At 40.0% G+C, this 18,554-nt stretch overlaps 1 protein-coding gene across 1 annotated transcript; it reads left to right on the top strand.

The window, feature by feature from the left end:
- Positions 1 to 13,017: 13,017 nt before the first annotated feature.
- LOC125383619 lies at positions 13,018 to 15,178 on the top strand. The gene is made up of 3 exons (XM_048402211.1): positions 13,018 to 13,474; positions 13,731 to 13,902; positions 14,333 to 15,178. Exons 1-3 carry the CDS (start codon positions 13,151 to 13,153, stop codon positions 14,737 to 14,739), a joined length of 903 nt encoding a protein of 300 aa, XP_048258168.1. The 5' UTR covers positions 13,018 to 13,150; the 3' UTR covers positions 14,740 to 15,178.
- The last annotated feature ends 3,376 nt before the right edge of the window (positions 15,179 to 18,554 follow it).

Genomic DNA, 18,554 nt, shown 5'->3' with positions numbered 1-18,554 from the left:
CAAATGGGTTTTTTTTCTTTTATGTTATCATAACAAGATCAAATCATATATCAGGTTCAATGTCAGTGCCAATCACCAGCATTGGCCTGACAGCGGACCGCTGCAGTTTGCCGATGCCGATATTGCCGGCGGTTGCCGATGCAAAGCCAACGTCGGCCCGACGTAGGTGTGCTAGCTGGGTGTAATACTCAGGGTCGGCCACTAGATGATTTGTAGAAAAGTATAACGTTGGTATTGGCTAGGGGCGTTTACCAATAGCTTAATTGAACAATTCTGTGAAATCACTGCATTAATTAATTTGTCCTTTGTTAATTTTGTACTCATATCGTGGTTTGTTTTTTTCCAGAAACACGCGGCCACTAGCACTGGAACGATCCAAGACGCTTTTTATATACACGAATAAACAATGAACTGAAATTTTTGCTTTGTTTCTCATGTACTGTTCACCACTTGGAAAAATATTACAACCGTCCAACAACGTGGGCGATGGGCGAACCTAGTGGTTAAGTCTTCGCGCTGAAGACCCTGCTTCGATTCCTAACATGTGTGAAGCCTATTTCTGGTTTCTCTCGCCGTGATATTTCTGGAATGTTGCTTAAATGGCGAAAAAACATACACACTCACTCACGCAACGTTGCGACGACGTGAAAAAGACGTACTACACAACGTTGGTCACAACGTCCATGGTTGTCCAGTGATAATATTGTATGTAACGTTTTGTTGGCAATGTCATAATATTACGTCCATGCAGCGTAATTCTGGTGACTACTGGACGTAATATTATAACATTACCACCAAAACGTTATATACAACATTATCACAACGTAAAATACAACGTTACCACTGCGTCCAAATAAAACGTTACTACAACGTAAAATACAACGTTGCCACAACATAACTATAACGTGCCCATAACGTTGTGACGACGTGAATATGACGTATCACAAAGTTAGGCCACAACGTTGTGGCAACATAAATAGGAGTCCACAAAATAACGTTGTATGGACTTAGTATAATAACGTTACTACAACGTAACGATAACGTGCACATAACGTTGTGACAACATAAATGGGAGTCCACAAAATAAGGTTGTACGGACGTAACATCCACAACGTTGCCACAACGTTGCCACAACGTGAAATAAACTTTATAGACAGCACCAACACCAGATGATCTACATTTAGGCTACTTCAGTCAGTGCTAATTGGGCCTTTTCGGAAACAACAAGTATGTTTCTGTCTCTTCCCGAAAATGCAATTTTTCATAACATCATTGAGCGCATTAGACTAAGGCTATAACTAGCAGCCTACAGAGAGTCGATCTGAAAATACTTCCATTGTTTTGATTCCCTCTCTTCGCTGTATAAGAGAAATCTACTTAACCTTTCCCATGGCCTGAATGAGCCACATTGTTTCACAAAAATCAAAGTCAGAAGATTAGTACATTTAGCTTTTAATAGTAATGATATCAGAAATAACACGGAAGAAATGGCGATAACTGTCAGTGGTCAGTAGGTGATGCATAAGTTAGGTCTATTTACAGACCTACACGCTGACGATCGAAACCCGAACGTAATATGACGGCCACAAAACGCCGCCAGACTGAATTCTGGTCAAACATATACTGCGTAAGTATGTTCAAGGATTATATTCGACGATTCCGAAGCGGATTTAGCATGTTCTAAAGATGAAAGGTCATCTCACAAAATATTTATGGCAAGTGACAAATAGATTAAGTTATTGACTTTGAAAGACGAGGTTGTGATAATGTAAACAATGCGCCGCCATTTTGAAGTTGCACAAGACGGCGGTCTGTAAATAATCGATTCTGGACCAGATAAACCAGTGACTGACAACATGAGCATCGATGTGTACAGATTGACTTGGGTCACACTATATGTGCAATTCGGTAAGGAGAGAGTTACATGATAATTTTACAAAATTTGGAACTTTTCTCAATGTTCCAAATCGTTGATTATTAAAAAGGCCATTCATTTTATACATATTTGGTTCAATGTAGTAAAAATCTCTGTCAAAAGTGTTTCCTTCCTTTTTCTACAGATGGGCAAATTAACAAATAAAGGAATTCAGCACCAATGTCAGATATATAGTTCACAAAGTGTACATTTTCTTTCACTCAAAGTTATTTTCGCCAACTCACGTTGGTTTCTTGTTTAACGCCGCACTCAGCAATATGACGGCGGTCTGTAAATAATCGAGTCTGGACCAGACAATCCAGTGATTAATATCATGAACATCGATCCACGCAATTGGGATCGATGACACCCGATCCCGTTAGCCGCCTTTTACGGCAAGTATGGGTTGCTGAAGACCTACTCTACCCCCCGGCAGTAAAAAAAAAGCAGTAAGCAGTAAAAAAAAATTCATTAAGCAGTAAATTTTTCTTCATTCTCAATAAAATCGTCGCGAAAATGTTTTGGGGTCGCATATTTGTTTTACAAAAATGCCAAATGATTTTTTTTAAACAAATATTATAACCAGGTAATTTTATCTTCATTTTTCTACAAATTTCATCAGTACTTTTGGGCAATATTCGATATTCCTACACAAATGCATTTCATAAATAGCTTTCATTTCAGGATGTTCTATTTCAGAGTGAAATTACAATATTTAGTTTATTAGATAAGGTATAATTTAACTTGCATTGTCTATTGTAACTAGTATATAGCTTAGGGCACAAATAACTGTACATTATACCAGGTTACCATACTATACACTGTAAATGTCTAATTAGGGGGGGGGGGCCTTGTCTAATCTAATTAAAATCAGATCTTTCTTCTCGCTTACTCTTTGTTTAGCGGTAGCGAAAACTAAGGTCTGATTTCAATGAGATTGGACCTTGTCAAAGTGTATGTATATAATCTTGCAAAACACCACTTCCTGCATTGTAAGCATGTAAAGACTGGATAAAAATTAAAAAGCTTTTTTAGTATTGTTTTTTTCATTTCAGATCAAAAAATGAAAATGATTTGCTTGTAGCGAAGATGATTATCTATCACCAAATCTAAATCTATGGGAAATAACGTGTAGGAGAACCAGGCTGATAAAATGATTCGAAACCGGACACAAACATTTACTTACCGTTCAACTCGTTCGATGTAGAATTGTTGACAAAGTCTTGCAACTCAAACTGTCATCGGGTTGGTTGGCTGGTTTGTTGTTTAACGCCGCACTCAGCAAAATTCCAGCTATATGACGGCGGTCTGTAAATAATCGAGTCTGGACCAGACAATCCAGTGATTTACATCATGAACATCAATCCATGCCATTGGGATCTATGACATGCATCAACCAAGTCAGCGAGCCTGACCACCCGATCCCGTTAGTCGCCTTTTACGACAAGCATAGTCGCCTTTTACGGCAAGCATGGGTTGCTGAAGACCTATTCCAGCCCGGATCTTCACGGGTCCTGTCATTGGGACTGCGTAACTGCAACAACAAAATTCTTTGTGACCCTATTGTACCGTAGAATTTTTGAATCCCGATACGATCGCACATTTCCTGCAATCCGGTGAAGGACTGTACATGTTTCTTACACTTATCAAAGAGTGCCTGTGCCTCGGGATCAAGAGGAAGCCTAGCAGTGCACTGTTCCAGCTGCGGGAAAAGCTGTCAAGTTGAATCTAAATTTGGAATTTCGATGCGAAACGATTCCTAAATCGGCAATGGCGGGACATGGGACTTTTAATTCTGCTTTCGTTTCATCCTGACAAATCATATTTTTAATACCGGGTAAAATCTCAAATCGCTAAACATTCTAGACTGGTCCCCTGCGTCAGTTGCGCAGCATTTGGGTCTTGAAGACAGACTGTTTTTCGACCATTTTAATCATTTTACGATAAGCAGTAAATTGTTTACTTACGTTAAGCAGTTATTTTTTGGAATTTTATGGTAAGCATTTACGATAAAAAAAATGAATTTTACGAGTTTTACGTTAAGCATTAAACCCATCAGGACCCTCCTGTCGTGGATAGATGCTTATGATGTAAATCACTGGATAGTCTGGTCCAGACTCGATTATTTTACAGACCGCTCTCATATAGCTGGAACATTGCTGAGTGCGGCGTTAAACAAAAAAACAAAAAACAAACCTATGCAGCGTGCCTTTTGAAGACATCTCTCGCAATTATCCAACACTTGTTTCGTAGATTAATGTCATTTCATTTTTTATTGACTAATGTTAAGAAAAGCAGGAATTTAATTTTTATGAAATCCAAGTCAAGTTCATCAAAAATTCGCTTGATATATGATATTAATATACGTTTTCCCTTGCCAAATAGGTCGTCATTAAACAATACCTATTATACAAGGAGAGATAATTAAATTTAGATGATTTCCAAGAGAGTAATTAATTGTGCCCCAAAACATCATTAACTATGTTTAGTAGATCGAGTCTTCAAAGATCCTCATGTACCATGACATTTGGGAGCCTGTCATTTTAATAACAAAATATGTTTTGAGAAAACGGAAATGGACACCTTCCGAAATGTTTGTTTAAAGTTCCCGTTAGTCGCCTTTTACAGCGAGCGAGCATGGTTGCTGAAGACCTATTCTACCCTGGATCGTCCCGGGTACCTTCCATTATGAAGATATCTGTAAATCACCATGCTTCGAATCCGAGGAGAAGAACTCGTATCACTATATATACTGTCGTAAAACGTAACTGACAATAAATCAAGTGATAAATGTCCGTCTACCGATGCTCATGATATTAATCACTGGATTGTCTGGTCCATACGCGATTTCTTACAGACCGCCGTCATATAGCTGGAATATAAGTCACTGGAATATTGTATTGTTTGTCGTCAATCGCTGCCTTGGTTTTAAGCATGTGGATCGTTGCTCGTGATGTCGATCACTAGATTGTCTGGTCCAGACTCGATTATTTACACAGACCGCCGTCATGTAGCTAGAATATTGTCGAGTGCGGCGTTAAACAACAAATATATTTATATATTGTTTGTTTGTTGTGTAAAGCCGCACTCGACAATATTCTAGCTATATATGACGGCGGTCTGTGTAAATAATCGAGTCTGGACCAGACAATCTAGTGATCGACATCACGAGCAACGATCCACATGCTTAAAACCAAGGCAGCGATTGACGACAAACAATTTGTTGTGCTACTGGTACTTTGAATTATCATATAATGGGTGGGTTTCTCGGCAGGATAAAGCCAACGGATAAAAACGATATCCGTTGGGGTCATATATGCGGATATATAGAGATGCAAATATCAAAGGTCAAGTAGGGACTACTTTCAGTGTTTATAAACAAACATTAGCGTTGCCCGTCGTTCGGCGATCGAGTCAGAATTAACCATATGGAATTTGGAGAAACTACTGGGATAATTGCTATCATTATCAAAAGAACACTCTAATATACTGAAAATCAGTGAAAAAATTTAACTAAGGCATTTTACAAGTTTTGGCAACGTTGGAGTTAAAATTTTGCGAGGGCACATGGCCGAGCCAAGCGGGATTAGAAGCAATATCTGTGCTTGCAGACCTCTGCGGCTTGGAACCTTTTCAACAAATAAAAATCGTTGGATTTGGCCGAAATATGTTCGAATTGTTACCTTATTTCGTTTTGTCGCTGTGTGTACATATCTGACTGCACTTCAGAACTTTATGAGAGGACAGGCCGACTGTCAACAACGTCTGACCGTGGCCACGACGTTTCATAGACTAGGGACCAGAGAAGAGCCGGGGTAGAATAGCTCTTCAGCAACCCCATGCTTGTTAAGAAAAGGCGACTGACGGGATCGGGTGGTCAGGCTCGCTAACTTGGTTGATGGTTGTCATCGATCCCAATTACGTGGATCGATGCGGTGGTCAAGGCTCGCTGACTTGGTTGATGCATGTCATCGATCCCAATATTGCGTGGATAGATGCTCATGGTGTCAATCACTGTATTGTCTGGTCCAGGCTTGATTATTAACAGACCGCCGTCATAAAGCTGAGTGCGGCGTTAAACAACAAACAAACCAAACCTAGAAAGTTTTGAATGGGTATTGAGTTATGCTCCGGAAACGAACTCTGCCCCATAGAACCGGAGTCCAACTTGTTGCCATGTAAACGAAAAAAATAAAAATTTATAAAATTCCTAAATATCAAAATGCACCAGATCAGTGTATGTGCCTGGTAGACATGCAAAGTTTTGTACGAAAGTATTGAACGTTTTTTTAGTTACGCTCAAGAAATGAACACCACCCTTACAGAACCTATAAGTCCAACTTGTTGCCATGGAAACGTTACAAATGAAAAATTCTAAAATTCCTAAATAGCCAAATGCACAACTTCACCACTTGAGTGATATAAATGCAAAGTTTGATGAAGAATTTTTAACAGTTTCGGTGTTCTGCCTATGTCCAGCATGCTTTTATAAAAATTGGAAAATGATAAAATTGGAGGAAAAGTTCCAAAATAGCAAAGGGCACAACTTCACCACTTAAGTGATATAAATGCAAATTTTGATGAAGAAATATTTAACGGTTTTGCTCCGGAAACGATTCAGATAGACGGACATGCCCGTAGCTATATAGGCCCGTGAAGATTCCGGGGAAGAGTACTAGGTCTTCAGCAACCCATGCTTGCCGTAATAGGCGACTATGCTTGTCGTAAAAGGCTACTAAGGGGATCGGGTGGTCAGGCTCGCTGACTTCCTTGATATATGTCATCGATCCCAATTGCGTGGATCGATGCTCATGATGTCAATCACTGGATTGTCTGGTCCAGACTCGATTATGTGCAGACCGCCGTCATATAGCTGGAATATTGCCGAATGCCGCGTTAACCAACCAACCATAGCTATATCCCCACACATTATATGCCGGGGGGGGGCAATATATATATATATATATACTCATGAAAAAGGGGGGGCAATACATATATATATATATATATACTCATGAAAAATTGACAATAAGTACATACTCATGAAAAAAGGGGGGCTATATATATACTCATGAAAAATTGACAATAAGTACATATACACAATATATTTATTATAGATTTAAAAAGAGTCGCTGCGATGGTGCTGGAATATTTGCTAATGCAGTGGGAAGTCCAACTCTCTAACAGATCCTTACATACACACAATAAATGTAAAATACATAGACAACCTAATATGAACATATGTACATAAAACTGCCATATTTTGGCAGGAATAGTACTAAAAGAGGCTGACAATGATCTATTTGCAATGAATCGCCATGATGTTGCTGTTATATTGCAAATACGGCGTTTCGCCATACTCTCTCACATCCTTTAATATACACACACACACCCAGCTGAAACATTTACAATAAGTAAATAGATTCAATAACTCGCTGTGATGACGCTTGAATATTGCAAGTGCGGCGTAAGTCCTACTCACTCACTAGTTATTTACAATGAAGCACACAGATGGGGAAACTGCTTGAAGGGTTGATATGATGGAACATGCGTCATATTCCATGTTATGCCGGTACACAAAGCCTTCACTCTTCAATGTAATCAGCTGTGTGATACTGACGGAAACAGCGTGCACAGAGGCCAACGTGGCAGTCAGGACACCAGGTCCCGACCTTTCCTGCAGAGCCATCCATGGTCCTCTGTCTCTTTCTGCCTCTTCCCTTCAGGCAGCATTTCTATGAAGTGACGTCCGGCCAGTCGTCGGGAAGGAGGCTGGGTCCTGGGCCTGCCAGTCCTCCTCTTCAGCTCAGTGTTCCCGACGAGTGAGAGGAGAAGGTACATGTGGAAGTCCAGACGGGAGGTCGGTCTACCATGAGTGTTCAGGAATGTCTGATAGGCATAAACTGAAATGAGTATAAAACTATGAAGTGACGTCCGGTCAGTCGTCGGGAAGGAGGCTGGATCCTGGGCCTGCCAGTCCTCCTCTTCACCTCAGTGTTCCCGACGAGTGAGTGGAGAAGGGACATGTGGAAGTCCAGACGGGAGGTCGGTCTACCATGAGTGTTCAGGAATGTCTGATAGGCATAAACTGAAATGTGTATAAAACTATGAAGTGACGTCCGGTCAGTCGTAGGGAAGGAGGCTGGGACCTGGGCCTGCCAGTCCTCCTCTTCACCTCAGTGTTCCCGACGAGTGAGGGGAGAAGGGACATGTGGAAGTCCAGACGGGAGGTCGGTCTACCATGAGTGTTCAGGAATGTCTGATAGGCATGAACTGAAATGTGTATAAAACTATGAAGTGACGTCCGGTCAGTCGTCGGGAAGGATGCTTGGTCCTGGGCCTGCCAGTCCCCCTCTTCACCTCAGTGTTCCCGACGAAAGAGTGGAGAAGGGACATGTGGAAGTCCAGACGGGAGGTCGGTCTACCATGAGCGTCAGGAATGTCTGATAGGCATTAACTGAAATGAGTATAAAACATTAAAATCAAACAGCTGTTCAGGAGATAAGGTTTATGTTGATTAAGCAGTACAATGAATATACAGTGGAAGTGGTACCAGATGCGATATAATTCCGCCATTGTATTCTTCAGTTAATGCCATTGGTTGATATTATTATGATTATGACCGAATAGTTGGTAGTAATATTAATGACATAGGTCTAGAATTATAAGTTATTCCTAAATTCCTTGTTACCAAATTATTTTATTCTGATTTTCAAATAAATAAAATAATTCTTACCTGATGCTGTGAGAAGAAAGTTGATTAAAACTTTCTTCCACAGCTTTACGGAGCGGACTTGGGGATCATACACACCAATGAGTTGATCCCCATGGTCAACTCCCCCCATTAGAGTGTTGTAAAGTCTAACGACTGAGGGGAGAGTGACAGACCGGCCCCGTGAGTTAAGCCCATCTTCCAATCTGTAAATAAAATATTGCCAAGTTTGGTGAAGGAATATGGTACGGTTTTCAAGATCTGCTCCGGAAACGAGGACTACCGCCATTTTCTGTCTAAATCAAAGTCGCTGCTAGTAAACTTTAAAAAAATGATTTTTTTTTTAAAATCCCAAACTATCAAAAGGCATCAGTTCAACTCTATATCTATCTGCCAAGTTTGGTGAAGAAATATAGTACAGTTTTCGAGATCTGCTGCGGAAACGAGGATACCGCCATTTTCAGTCTAAATCAAAGTCGTTGCCATGGATACACGAAAAAGAATTTTTTTTAAATCCCAAACTATCAAAAGGCATCAGTTCACCACTAGATCTATCTATGTGCCAAGTTTGGTGAAGAAATATGGTACGGTTTTCAAGATCTGCTCCGGAAACGAAATGTGACGGACGGCACCCATTCCTATATCCCCCTTCCACTTCGTGGCGGGGGATAATAATCGACTGATATGTCCGACTCACCAAATCATCGTCGTCTCCCAGACCCCCTGCAGACATTCCGCCTTGTCTTCTTGACAGCCTCAATCGCAATAATGTCGTCTGTTACATGGGGGCTATTTTTATCGCTATGAATATTCATGCTCTCGGCGGGAGGCGAAGGGTTTTTTTATGTTTCATTTGTGTTCATCGCGCTAATTCGATAAACAAAGCACAAAGATAAAGATTGAAGCATATAATGTATAATTATTTACATTGTCATATTTAACACTGTTGGTGATTACAACTTCGAATTTTATTTTGTTTTGGGCACCTGTAACCTCTGTGACGTGGCATGTCACAAAACGCGGGTCACGGTATTTCGTTCCAGACGAACAATCGGAAATTTGCCGCTCTTGCCAACTCCGATATGGTGGGTGATTGAAACCAAACTGTCGATAACCATAACAGCTTCATTTGTATTCGTGAAAATAAAAAACTAAGTCTTGCAATTATAATAAAGTATTCAACAATAAAAAACAGCATAAATGCCAAATTTGCATAGTGAGATTAAACAATATATTATTAATTTTATAATTTAGTAATGAATTCTACTGTCAAAGACCTAGCTATTTATATTAAGACATACGAACTCGTTCAGTCCAAGGTAATAAATAGCTTAATCGGGAACCGGCATTTAAGTAATTTGAACTGACATTTACACGTTCATAATTCAACGTCATATAGTTCTTGTTTATATATACTCTTCAAAAAAAGAAACTTGACACTGACATTCAAAATGTAATATAATGCGATTGTTTCAAAATAGGACACAGAAACCATAATTGAAACACTATTTGAAGATTAATGTACACAATGTTCAAAACATTACTCGTGTCACCTAGACAGACACACGTACACGATACAGTTAATGTCACAGGGGTACAGAAAATGTCAGTATCGGTTGTGCCCACCACGTGCATCAATCACCGCTTGACACCGACGACCCATAGATGCAATCAAGTTGTCAATAACATGCTGTTGGGTGTGCTGACATTCATGCTGAAGTGCACCAAGAAGCGCCGGAAGTGTTCGGGGCGGTGGATTCCTTCTGCGAACGCGTAGATCCAACTCGTCCCACAGATGCTCAATCGGGGACAAATCTGGTGACCGGGCTGGCCAAGGTAATGTCTGGATGTTGTTGTGCTGTAAGAAGTCCTGACAAACACGTGCAATATGCGGTCGAGCGTTGTCCGCCATGATCGTTGACGTGAGGAAGAACGTGGGGCTGTAGGATCAAGTCTCTGTAACGCACACCTGTCAGTGCACCTGCCACATGCACGAGAGGCGTCCTACCACCGTGATGAATTCCGGCCCATACCATGACACTCCCGCCGCCAAATGGGATAACCTGCTGCACACAGTTGGGGGCGTAACGTTCACCCCGACGTCTGTAAACACGTGCGCGCCCATCAGCACGTGTGAGTAGGAAACGGGACTCGTCAGTAAACAGTACATTTCTCCACCTTGCACGTACCCATCTAACCCTCTGTTGGCACCAAAGCAGACAGTCCGCCAGATGACGTGGGGTCAATACATGACGTCGAACAGGTCTTCGTGCAAAAAGTCCAGCCTCCCTCAGCCTGTTGCGTACCGTTTGATCTGATATTCTGCGTACCCCAGGGATCTGTGTGGTTGTAGACGTGGCTGTGGTAGTGCGGTCTCGGAGGTGTCGCAGCCGGATGTATCGATCTTGTGCTTGGGTTGTCACCGTTGGTCTTCCTGACCTTTGTCTGTCGTCAACTCTGTTGGTGTTGTTGTATCGGGTCCACAGTGCGGAGATTGTCTGTCTGGATACGCCAAAGTGCCTGGCCACTTCTCGCTGAGTTGCTCCAGCTTGTAATCTCCCAATGGCGTTGTTCCGTTGAGCTGCATTCTGTCTTGGCATTCTGTCACCGCCTCTACTGCCGTTATAAGGACTGTATGAACAGCCGTTGATGTGGATTTTTATACCCATTCAGCAGGGGGGCCTGCATGTGTTACCCAGGTCACAATCACTCAGATTGACTGAAAACAACAAAGAATTTGGGTCACATTTGTTTTTTGTTTCATAAAACATGGCTGACAAAGAAACATCATGTTTATACATGTTTAAGCTTCAAGTTTTCAACTTGGTGTGGCGCAACGGATAAAATATCAACACTCATTAACTATACTGGGCATACAATAAAGTATTATAATACCCAACTAATTCTAGGTTACTTATATTTTCAATGTCAACATTAGATGACAAGACCCATCAACACATCTTGCAATGGACCTAGTTGATAACATTAATATCAACTTTCAAGAAACCATAAAAGATAAATCCATGCACTAATGGTAACATAACACCAGTAAGATGCTAAATTTCCATACTGTATTACAACATTGCATAAATCATCAAATACTCTATAAAAGTGAACTAATTATATATTTGGCATATGTTCTGTGTGAAAATAAACCTTAATGAATTATATTTCCAATAGTTTGTTATTACAAATGAAAACTAAGAAATTACAGATTATCTTATAAATGAGTATTGAGTCAAACTGCATTACATTGTGAAGTGTCGTAAAATCAGTGTGTAAACAAGACAACAAGAATTATCTCCCTTTAACTGAGACATGCTATGCTATTAAATTGGATGTGCTGTAACTTATATTGGTTTAGCTCAATTATGATGTTTTAATGCAGAAAAGTTATATTTACAATGATTATGCTATATGCTTGAAGTGTGTTCCTACAAAATATACAACGAAAGTATGCCAAACGATGTACATGAAAATGTGGGAGGTCACGTGACCTCAAATATGAACGATCAGCGAGGTGTGGACAAATAGTGCTTTTTATCCTAACTTTTGCTTGAAAACATTGCCTGGGGAGTGTGTGTACATGTTTGACAGCGATACACACATCATATATATCTGTGTGAGTACTAAAACGACAAATGACCTTGACTGTCCTTCGCTACCATGTTGTCCGTGAACACTGACTGGGCGCAGCGTTATCGTTAAGCAAGTAATTATCATTATTATCAATATTATTATTCCCTTAGACCGTGGTGGCGAGACACTCGACATGTATTTACTTACACCCTTGCAAACACGGAATATATTACACAGGGGATGCAAAATTTAACTGAATGAACTTACATTGGGTGAAAAGTACTATATACAACACATGCCTAAATGCAGAATCCTGTGCTGCACGTTTTTTTACAGGCGGTTGCGTTTGGATGAAGCTGTAAAATTGATCCCCAAACGCTACGTTTATGTGCTTTGCATGTGTTTTCGCGAATTATAGACACATCATCTTTCTGTTTGACTTATTTTGTTCTCATTTAATGTAATTATTTTAGATATTTGGCAAAAAGTGGTTTTACATCTATGTCAAGTTTCATTTTTTGAAGAGTATATTTTTATAACCAATTAATAATAAAAATATTCGGCACTGCTTAAATCTGTTACCAACCTACTTTTCAACGTCTTTTAATAAATTGGCACGCCTCTCTAAACATACGAAAACGTGAGTTACATATAATCAGTCACAAAAACATGAACAACACAGACCCAAAAGGGTGTGTCAAATTTATCATGTGTGTTTTCGTTTCTTCTGGGAAATACGCTTTTTTTGCAGAAAGTGAGGATTAGGAAGCATTAATGGAATTTCTAAGTATAGAGGGTTTTCAGAGTTATCCCGTCATGCCGTGCGCGCCGCCATGTTGGTTGTATTCGCGTCCCTAGCAACAGTATAGCGTCATTAGCAGCACACTCGCTCTGCAATCGTCGGCGTCTATCTGCTCCTATTTGTCATCTCGCAATCGTCTGTAATGGATAATTACGCTAATTTATTGGACAAAGTATCTCGTATAAGATATCACGAGAAGACTGGTGTGATCGACAAAGAAGATCCGTACAGGATTCCGAAATCGAAATGGAGTGACGACCACAAGCATTTGCCGGCAACTAACTACATCGACATCGTCAACTATCTGGTATTCAGTCCCAGTCCTTTTTGTAGTTTATCAGACATCAGAAACTACAGGAGCTTGGAAGCATATGATAGATTTGTATGTGGTTGGGTACGAGACATTGTCTCGTATGTGCATTTGTCCGTCGAAGATGGAAAGGCCATTCACGTTGTGAAGTCAAAAGTAAGTAAACAACAGCTTACCTACATCCTGTACAACTGCTACTGTACAAGAGCCCGGCCAATACATAAATGTGTGTTTACGTAGTGATAGCATCCGGGTGGGTTACGTGGATATTATAGAGCGGTGAGACAAATTAAATAACAGCTGGAGATATTAGAATTGAGAATACTATCATTTTCATTCACTTTTTGAATGTAATATAGAATGTAAATTTTATATCTGAAATAAAATTAACTCCTCCATTGTATGTTTACAGGTAATGCATTCCCAGCGCTTGAATGAAGCTCCATTGCACCCCTGGTTCATCACTGATGACACGGGCAAAGTTTTGTCAGCCCACTGCAATTGTATTGCAGGTTTGGGAGAATCGTGCACACATGTAGCAAGTGTGATGTTTGCTGTTAAAGCTATTGTTAGACTAAGGGAAAGTACCACGGTAACACAGGAACCAGCCTACTGGAAACTTCCAGCTTCGATGAAAAAGGTTGAATATGCATCTTTAAGAGACATTGATTTTACCTCTTCAAAGACATTGAAGAAGAAACTTGACTTATTAATTGATGATTCATCTGCTACATGTTCAAGTTCATCCAGTGCTAAACTTACCCATAAGTTAGAATCTGCATCTTCACAGAATTTTGACACCTTTCTTCATACTATTAATACAGAGAGACCATCTTGTCTAGCAGTTCATAGTGATTATAGTGATCAATATGTACCTGTACCTGTACCTGTACCACTACAACCACAATTTCCACAAGTGATTTCTGAGCTGTTTGATGAAAGTCTGGTTGGCATCCCATATGATGAAGTTTTAGAACACTGTCAGAATGTTTTAGATCAGCTGAGCAATCACAGAAGAGGAGGTTACAACAGTTGAAGCAGCAACAAGGAACCAAGCAGGTTCCCCACTTTGGTTTCAGTTCAGGGCTGGACGTATAACGGCATCAAAGATGAAAAGCGCAAGTCGTACATCATTGTTGGACCCTTCTAGGAGTTTACTTCGCCATATCTGTTACCCTAATGAGGTCAAGTTTTCTCATCCAGCTACAAGATGGGGATGCAGCCATGAGGTAACAGCAAGGGATGCCTATGAGAAATTATCTTGTGAGCATCACCATAACTTCAGTGTTGAGGAATGTGGTTTATTCCTTAGCTGTGAGTATCCACATCTTGGTGCAACTCCTGATGGTATTGTTGACTGTAGCTGTTGTGGAAGGGGCTGCCTTGAGATTAAATGTCCTTACTGTGTAAAGGATGACTGAATTGATAACAATATAGTATACTTAGAGGAAGTTAATGGGTCACTGCAACTGAAAAGGGACAGTCAGTACTATTACCAGGTGCAAACACAACTATTTGTAACAAAACATGATTATTGTGACTTTGTTGTTTGGACAAATGATGATATTTTTATGGAGAGAATTACACCTTGTGTGGCCTTCTGGCAACCAGTAGCTGATCAGGCGATGCAGTTCTTCACATCTGTTATTCTACCAGAGATTGTTGCACGACACTTCTTGATCACCACATGTGAAAGGGTTGCTCCAGAAAGTGTTGGTGAAGAACTGTTTTGTACATGCAGGACACCAGAAGATGGAAGCAAGTATGTTGGCTGCGATGGGATAGAATGTACAGTGAGATGGTTTCACTTCAATTGTGTTGTTCTTGTACGAAAACCAATAGGAAAATGGTTTTGTAAAGATTGTTGTTCAAATAACAAAGGAATGAAGCGCAAACACAATAGTGAAGAGTGATGTGTAATTTCAGTAACTTTACCTGATCCTTTAAACTTTTCAGTGTGACTCAGTCCTCACTGTTCTGTAACTGAGATGTCTTAATGAAACTTGTTCTCAAAAATATAATGTTGCGCATACAAAATGTACAAATTAAAACTAAAAGAATACTGACCATTTCTCATGTTCAGAATTAGATTTATTCCTACATTTGACAGATTGTACATTGGATCAGTAATTCAAAGTCATATGTATGAAATATTTGCTGTTGATCTGCCAAGTAGGTCAAAGACATGCTAACACTTGTTCAAGATAATTTTGCAGCAAAATCACCAAGTTAAAAGGAATATCAGTAATCACATTTCAATGTGAGGTTATTTCATTAACAATTAGTTTTATCTGATGTAACTGCATGACCTGTTTGAATGATAATACATCCATGATGAAATTATCAATTCATATTGTTGAAACATTTTTTCAAGTGAACCACAGTTGTGCTTGGCACAGAATGAACATGGGCTAATCTGAATCAGATGTATTGCCTATGCAATACAATGGATTTTAGGTAACACTAAACATGTCTAGGTGGTTTTATTCCTGAATCATAATAATTATGAAATCATTAAACACACTTGACATTTTGTTTTTGCATTTAATCTTTTACAAGTCTAAGTAATAAACTTTCACTGGAATGGAACAACTGATGGACACATGTTGGTAAGTGCACAGCAAACATTGGCAATCTTATCAAGAAGTGGAACAGCATCAGTATTTTTGGTCAAGAGTGGGAGTCTCATTAGTTTAATAATAAGCTTTTGAAATTTTGTCAGTGATGAATGTGAAGGTTGACTTATTCCATATGATACTAGATTGAACAATGCAATTAGTGATACAAAGGATGGTAGACCAGTATAATATCGTACTTTATCATCATCACCATCAAAATCTTCAGTATTATTTGCTTTGATGTTATGCACTTCTTGAGTAGAAGATTCTCGTGTTTTAAAGATTCATTTTCTGATTTAAGAATGTCAGTTTTAATCTTGCAACTTTTCAGTTCCTCTTCAGGTGTAATGTCCTGATCCACTGATTCAGCATGTTCAGCATCCGGTTCTGCCTCACTTTGTTGCTCTTCTTCATCAAATTGCAAGTCACGGAGTCGTGTCACCTCCCTAAATAACAAAGAGCAGTAATTTTTTGTAAAATACATGTATTTTAATTACACTGAGATAACATGTACACTTATAGCATGACATTGATGTTTTCATATTTTTATCCTAAAAAGTGTTCAAAATTAAACATGAAACTCAAGAAGTCCTGGCAATAAACCTAATGTAACCAAATAAAGATAGAGGGGGTACGTTTCATACCTATGCTTTATAGCAACAATAAATTAACCTTGCAACCCTTAGTTTTCTTCCCATGTGTGTGTGTGCCATATTTCTACCACTAGACAAACCGCAATCAGCCTAATTAACATTCTTAGTTAAGTTTACCTGTAGACGGAAGAAACGAGAACCCATGTCGCCTTTGTCGCCCTTGTCATAGCCAAGTTTCACACTAGGTATCCAACCTGGATGGGTGTCCTGATACAGGGCTGATGGAGAACCTGGAGAAGATTATTTATTTATTAACATTAACCATGACGTATTTACCATCACAACAACACAATTAATTGTATGGAGGCATATGCAGTTCAGACATGCTCCACATTGTTTACAGTTATCAGTGACAAGATTTAGCCCTGGTGGCCTGTTTGAAATAATGACCACTGATCACCGAGGATAGTTATATTGTCACCTTAAAAATGCTACTGCAAAGACAATTTAATTTTTTTTTATTAATGTCGTACCACAACAAAATACTTTCGCTACAGCAACGCTAGACATGGTTTTATGAAGACAGGGATAGGCCTGGTAGATCTAGTACTATCTACCTTCTATCCGTTTCAAATTTGAAAGCATACTCGGTTTCGAAATCGAAGGACGGCAGAACATAATTTCGCACTACGAAAAACCTACCTGTCATACACATTTCAAACTTACCGCCGACAAAATGATCGCTGCACACACGCATGTATCGGGTGTCCTTGAATGCGAGATCTTCCCTGTTGACAGCTGCCAACCACAAACGGCGCCGCTTCTGACTGAGATCCTCGTTTTCTCATCCCTGTTATTGATTACAGCAGGGAATCTGAAAAAACTCTTCTTGTCTCTGTTTGCACGATTGCTGCAAATTATAACCGCACACGAAACAGGCATAACGGCAGGTTGAAAAAAATTCTCCGGCGTGTTTACGTTTCGCGCTTGTTTAGGTTGACAACCAACATGGCGACCGCGCACTGCATCATGGGAACTGAAACCCCCTTTATACGTATGGATATGAAAAGTGGCACATTTTCACACAGACTGTTTTTTACAGACGTCAGTAGGTATGTATTACTGTATGAATGTTTTGGAATACGCTTTGATACTCAATGTGATGAGACCCGTGAAGATTCCGGGGTAGAATAGGTCTTCAGAAACCCATGCTTGCCGTAAAAGGAGACTAACGGGATCGGGTGGTCAGGCTCGCTGACATCGTTGATGCATGTCATCGATCTCAATGATGTAGATCACTCGATTATTTACAGACCGCCGTCATATAGCTGCAATAGTGCTGAGTGCGGCGTAAAACAACAAACCAAACCAAACCAAACCAAACCAAAACTCAATGTGATGAACGAGGCCTTGAACAATTACTGTGAAGAAAAAATATACACTCCATTCACCATGGATAAACTGGGCATTTAGTGGGTTTCATTAGCTAAGTAAAGTTTATGAAGGTATCAAACATTCCAGCAACCCATGCTTGCCGAAAAATGCGACTATGCTTGTAAAAGTCGACTAACGGGATCGGGTGGTCAGGCTCGCTGACTTGGTTGATGCATGTCAACGATCAGAATTACGTGGATCGATGCTCATGATATTAATCACTGGATTGTCTGGTCCAGACTCAATTATTTACAGACCGCCGTCATATAGCTGAGTGCGGCGTTAAACAACAAACCAACCAACCAACCAACCAAATCAAACATTCCTTCGCATGTGGTTGGTTGGTTTGTTGTTTTACGCATCCATCGCAAATGGGATCGATGACATGCATCAACCAAGTCAGCGAGCCTGACCACCCGATCCCGTAAGTCGACTTTTACAGTGAATTTTCAATCAGTCGGTGCAATTTGATCCAAATGAAAAAAATATTCCAACGGCGGCACCTTTGAACGAAAAGTGTAAACGAGGGGAATTTGACTTACTCCATATGCGTTATTTATCGACAGTAGAGTTGTGAGAATGCCACAGATG

This window comes from Haliotis rufescens, unplaced genomic scaffold, assembly GCF_023055435.1.
Source record: "Haliotis rufescens isolate VD_foot unplaced genomic scaffold, xgHalRufe1.0.p SCAF_25, whole genome shotgun sequence".
Taxonomy (NCBI): Eukaryota; Metazoa; Mollusca; class Gastropoda; order Lepetellida; family Haliotidae; genus Haliotis; species Haliotis rufescens.
This window is presented reverse-complemented; position numbering and strand designations above follow the sequence as displayed.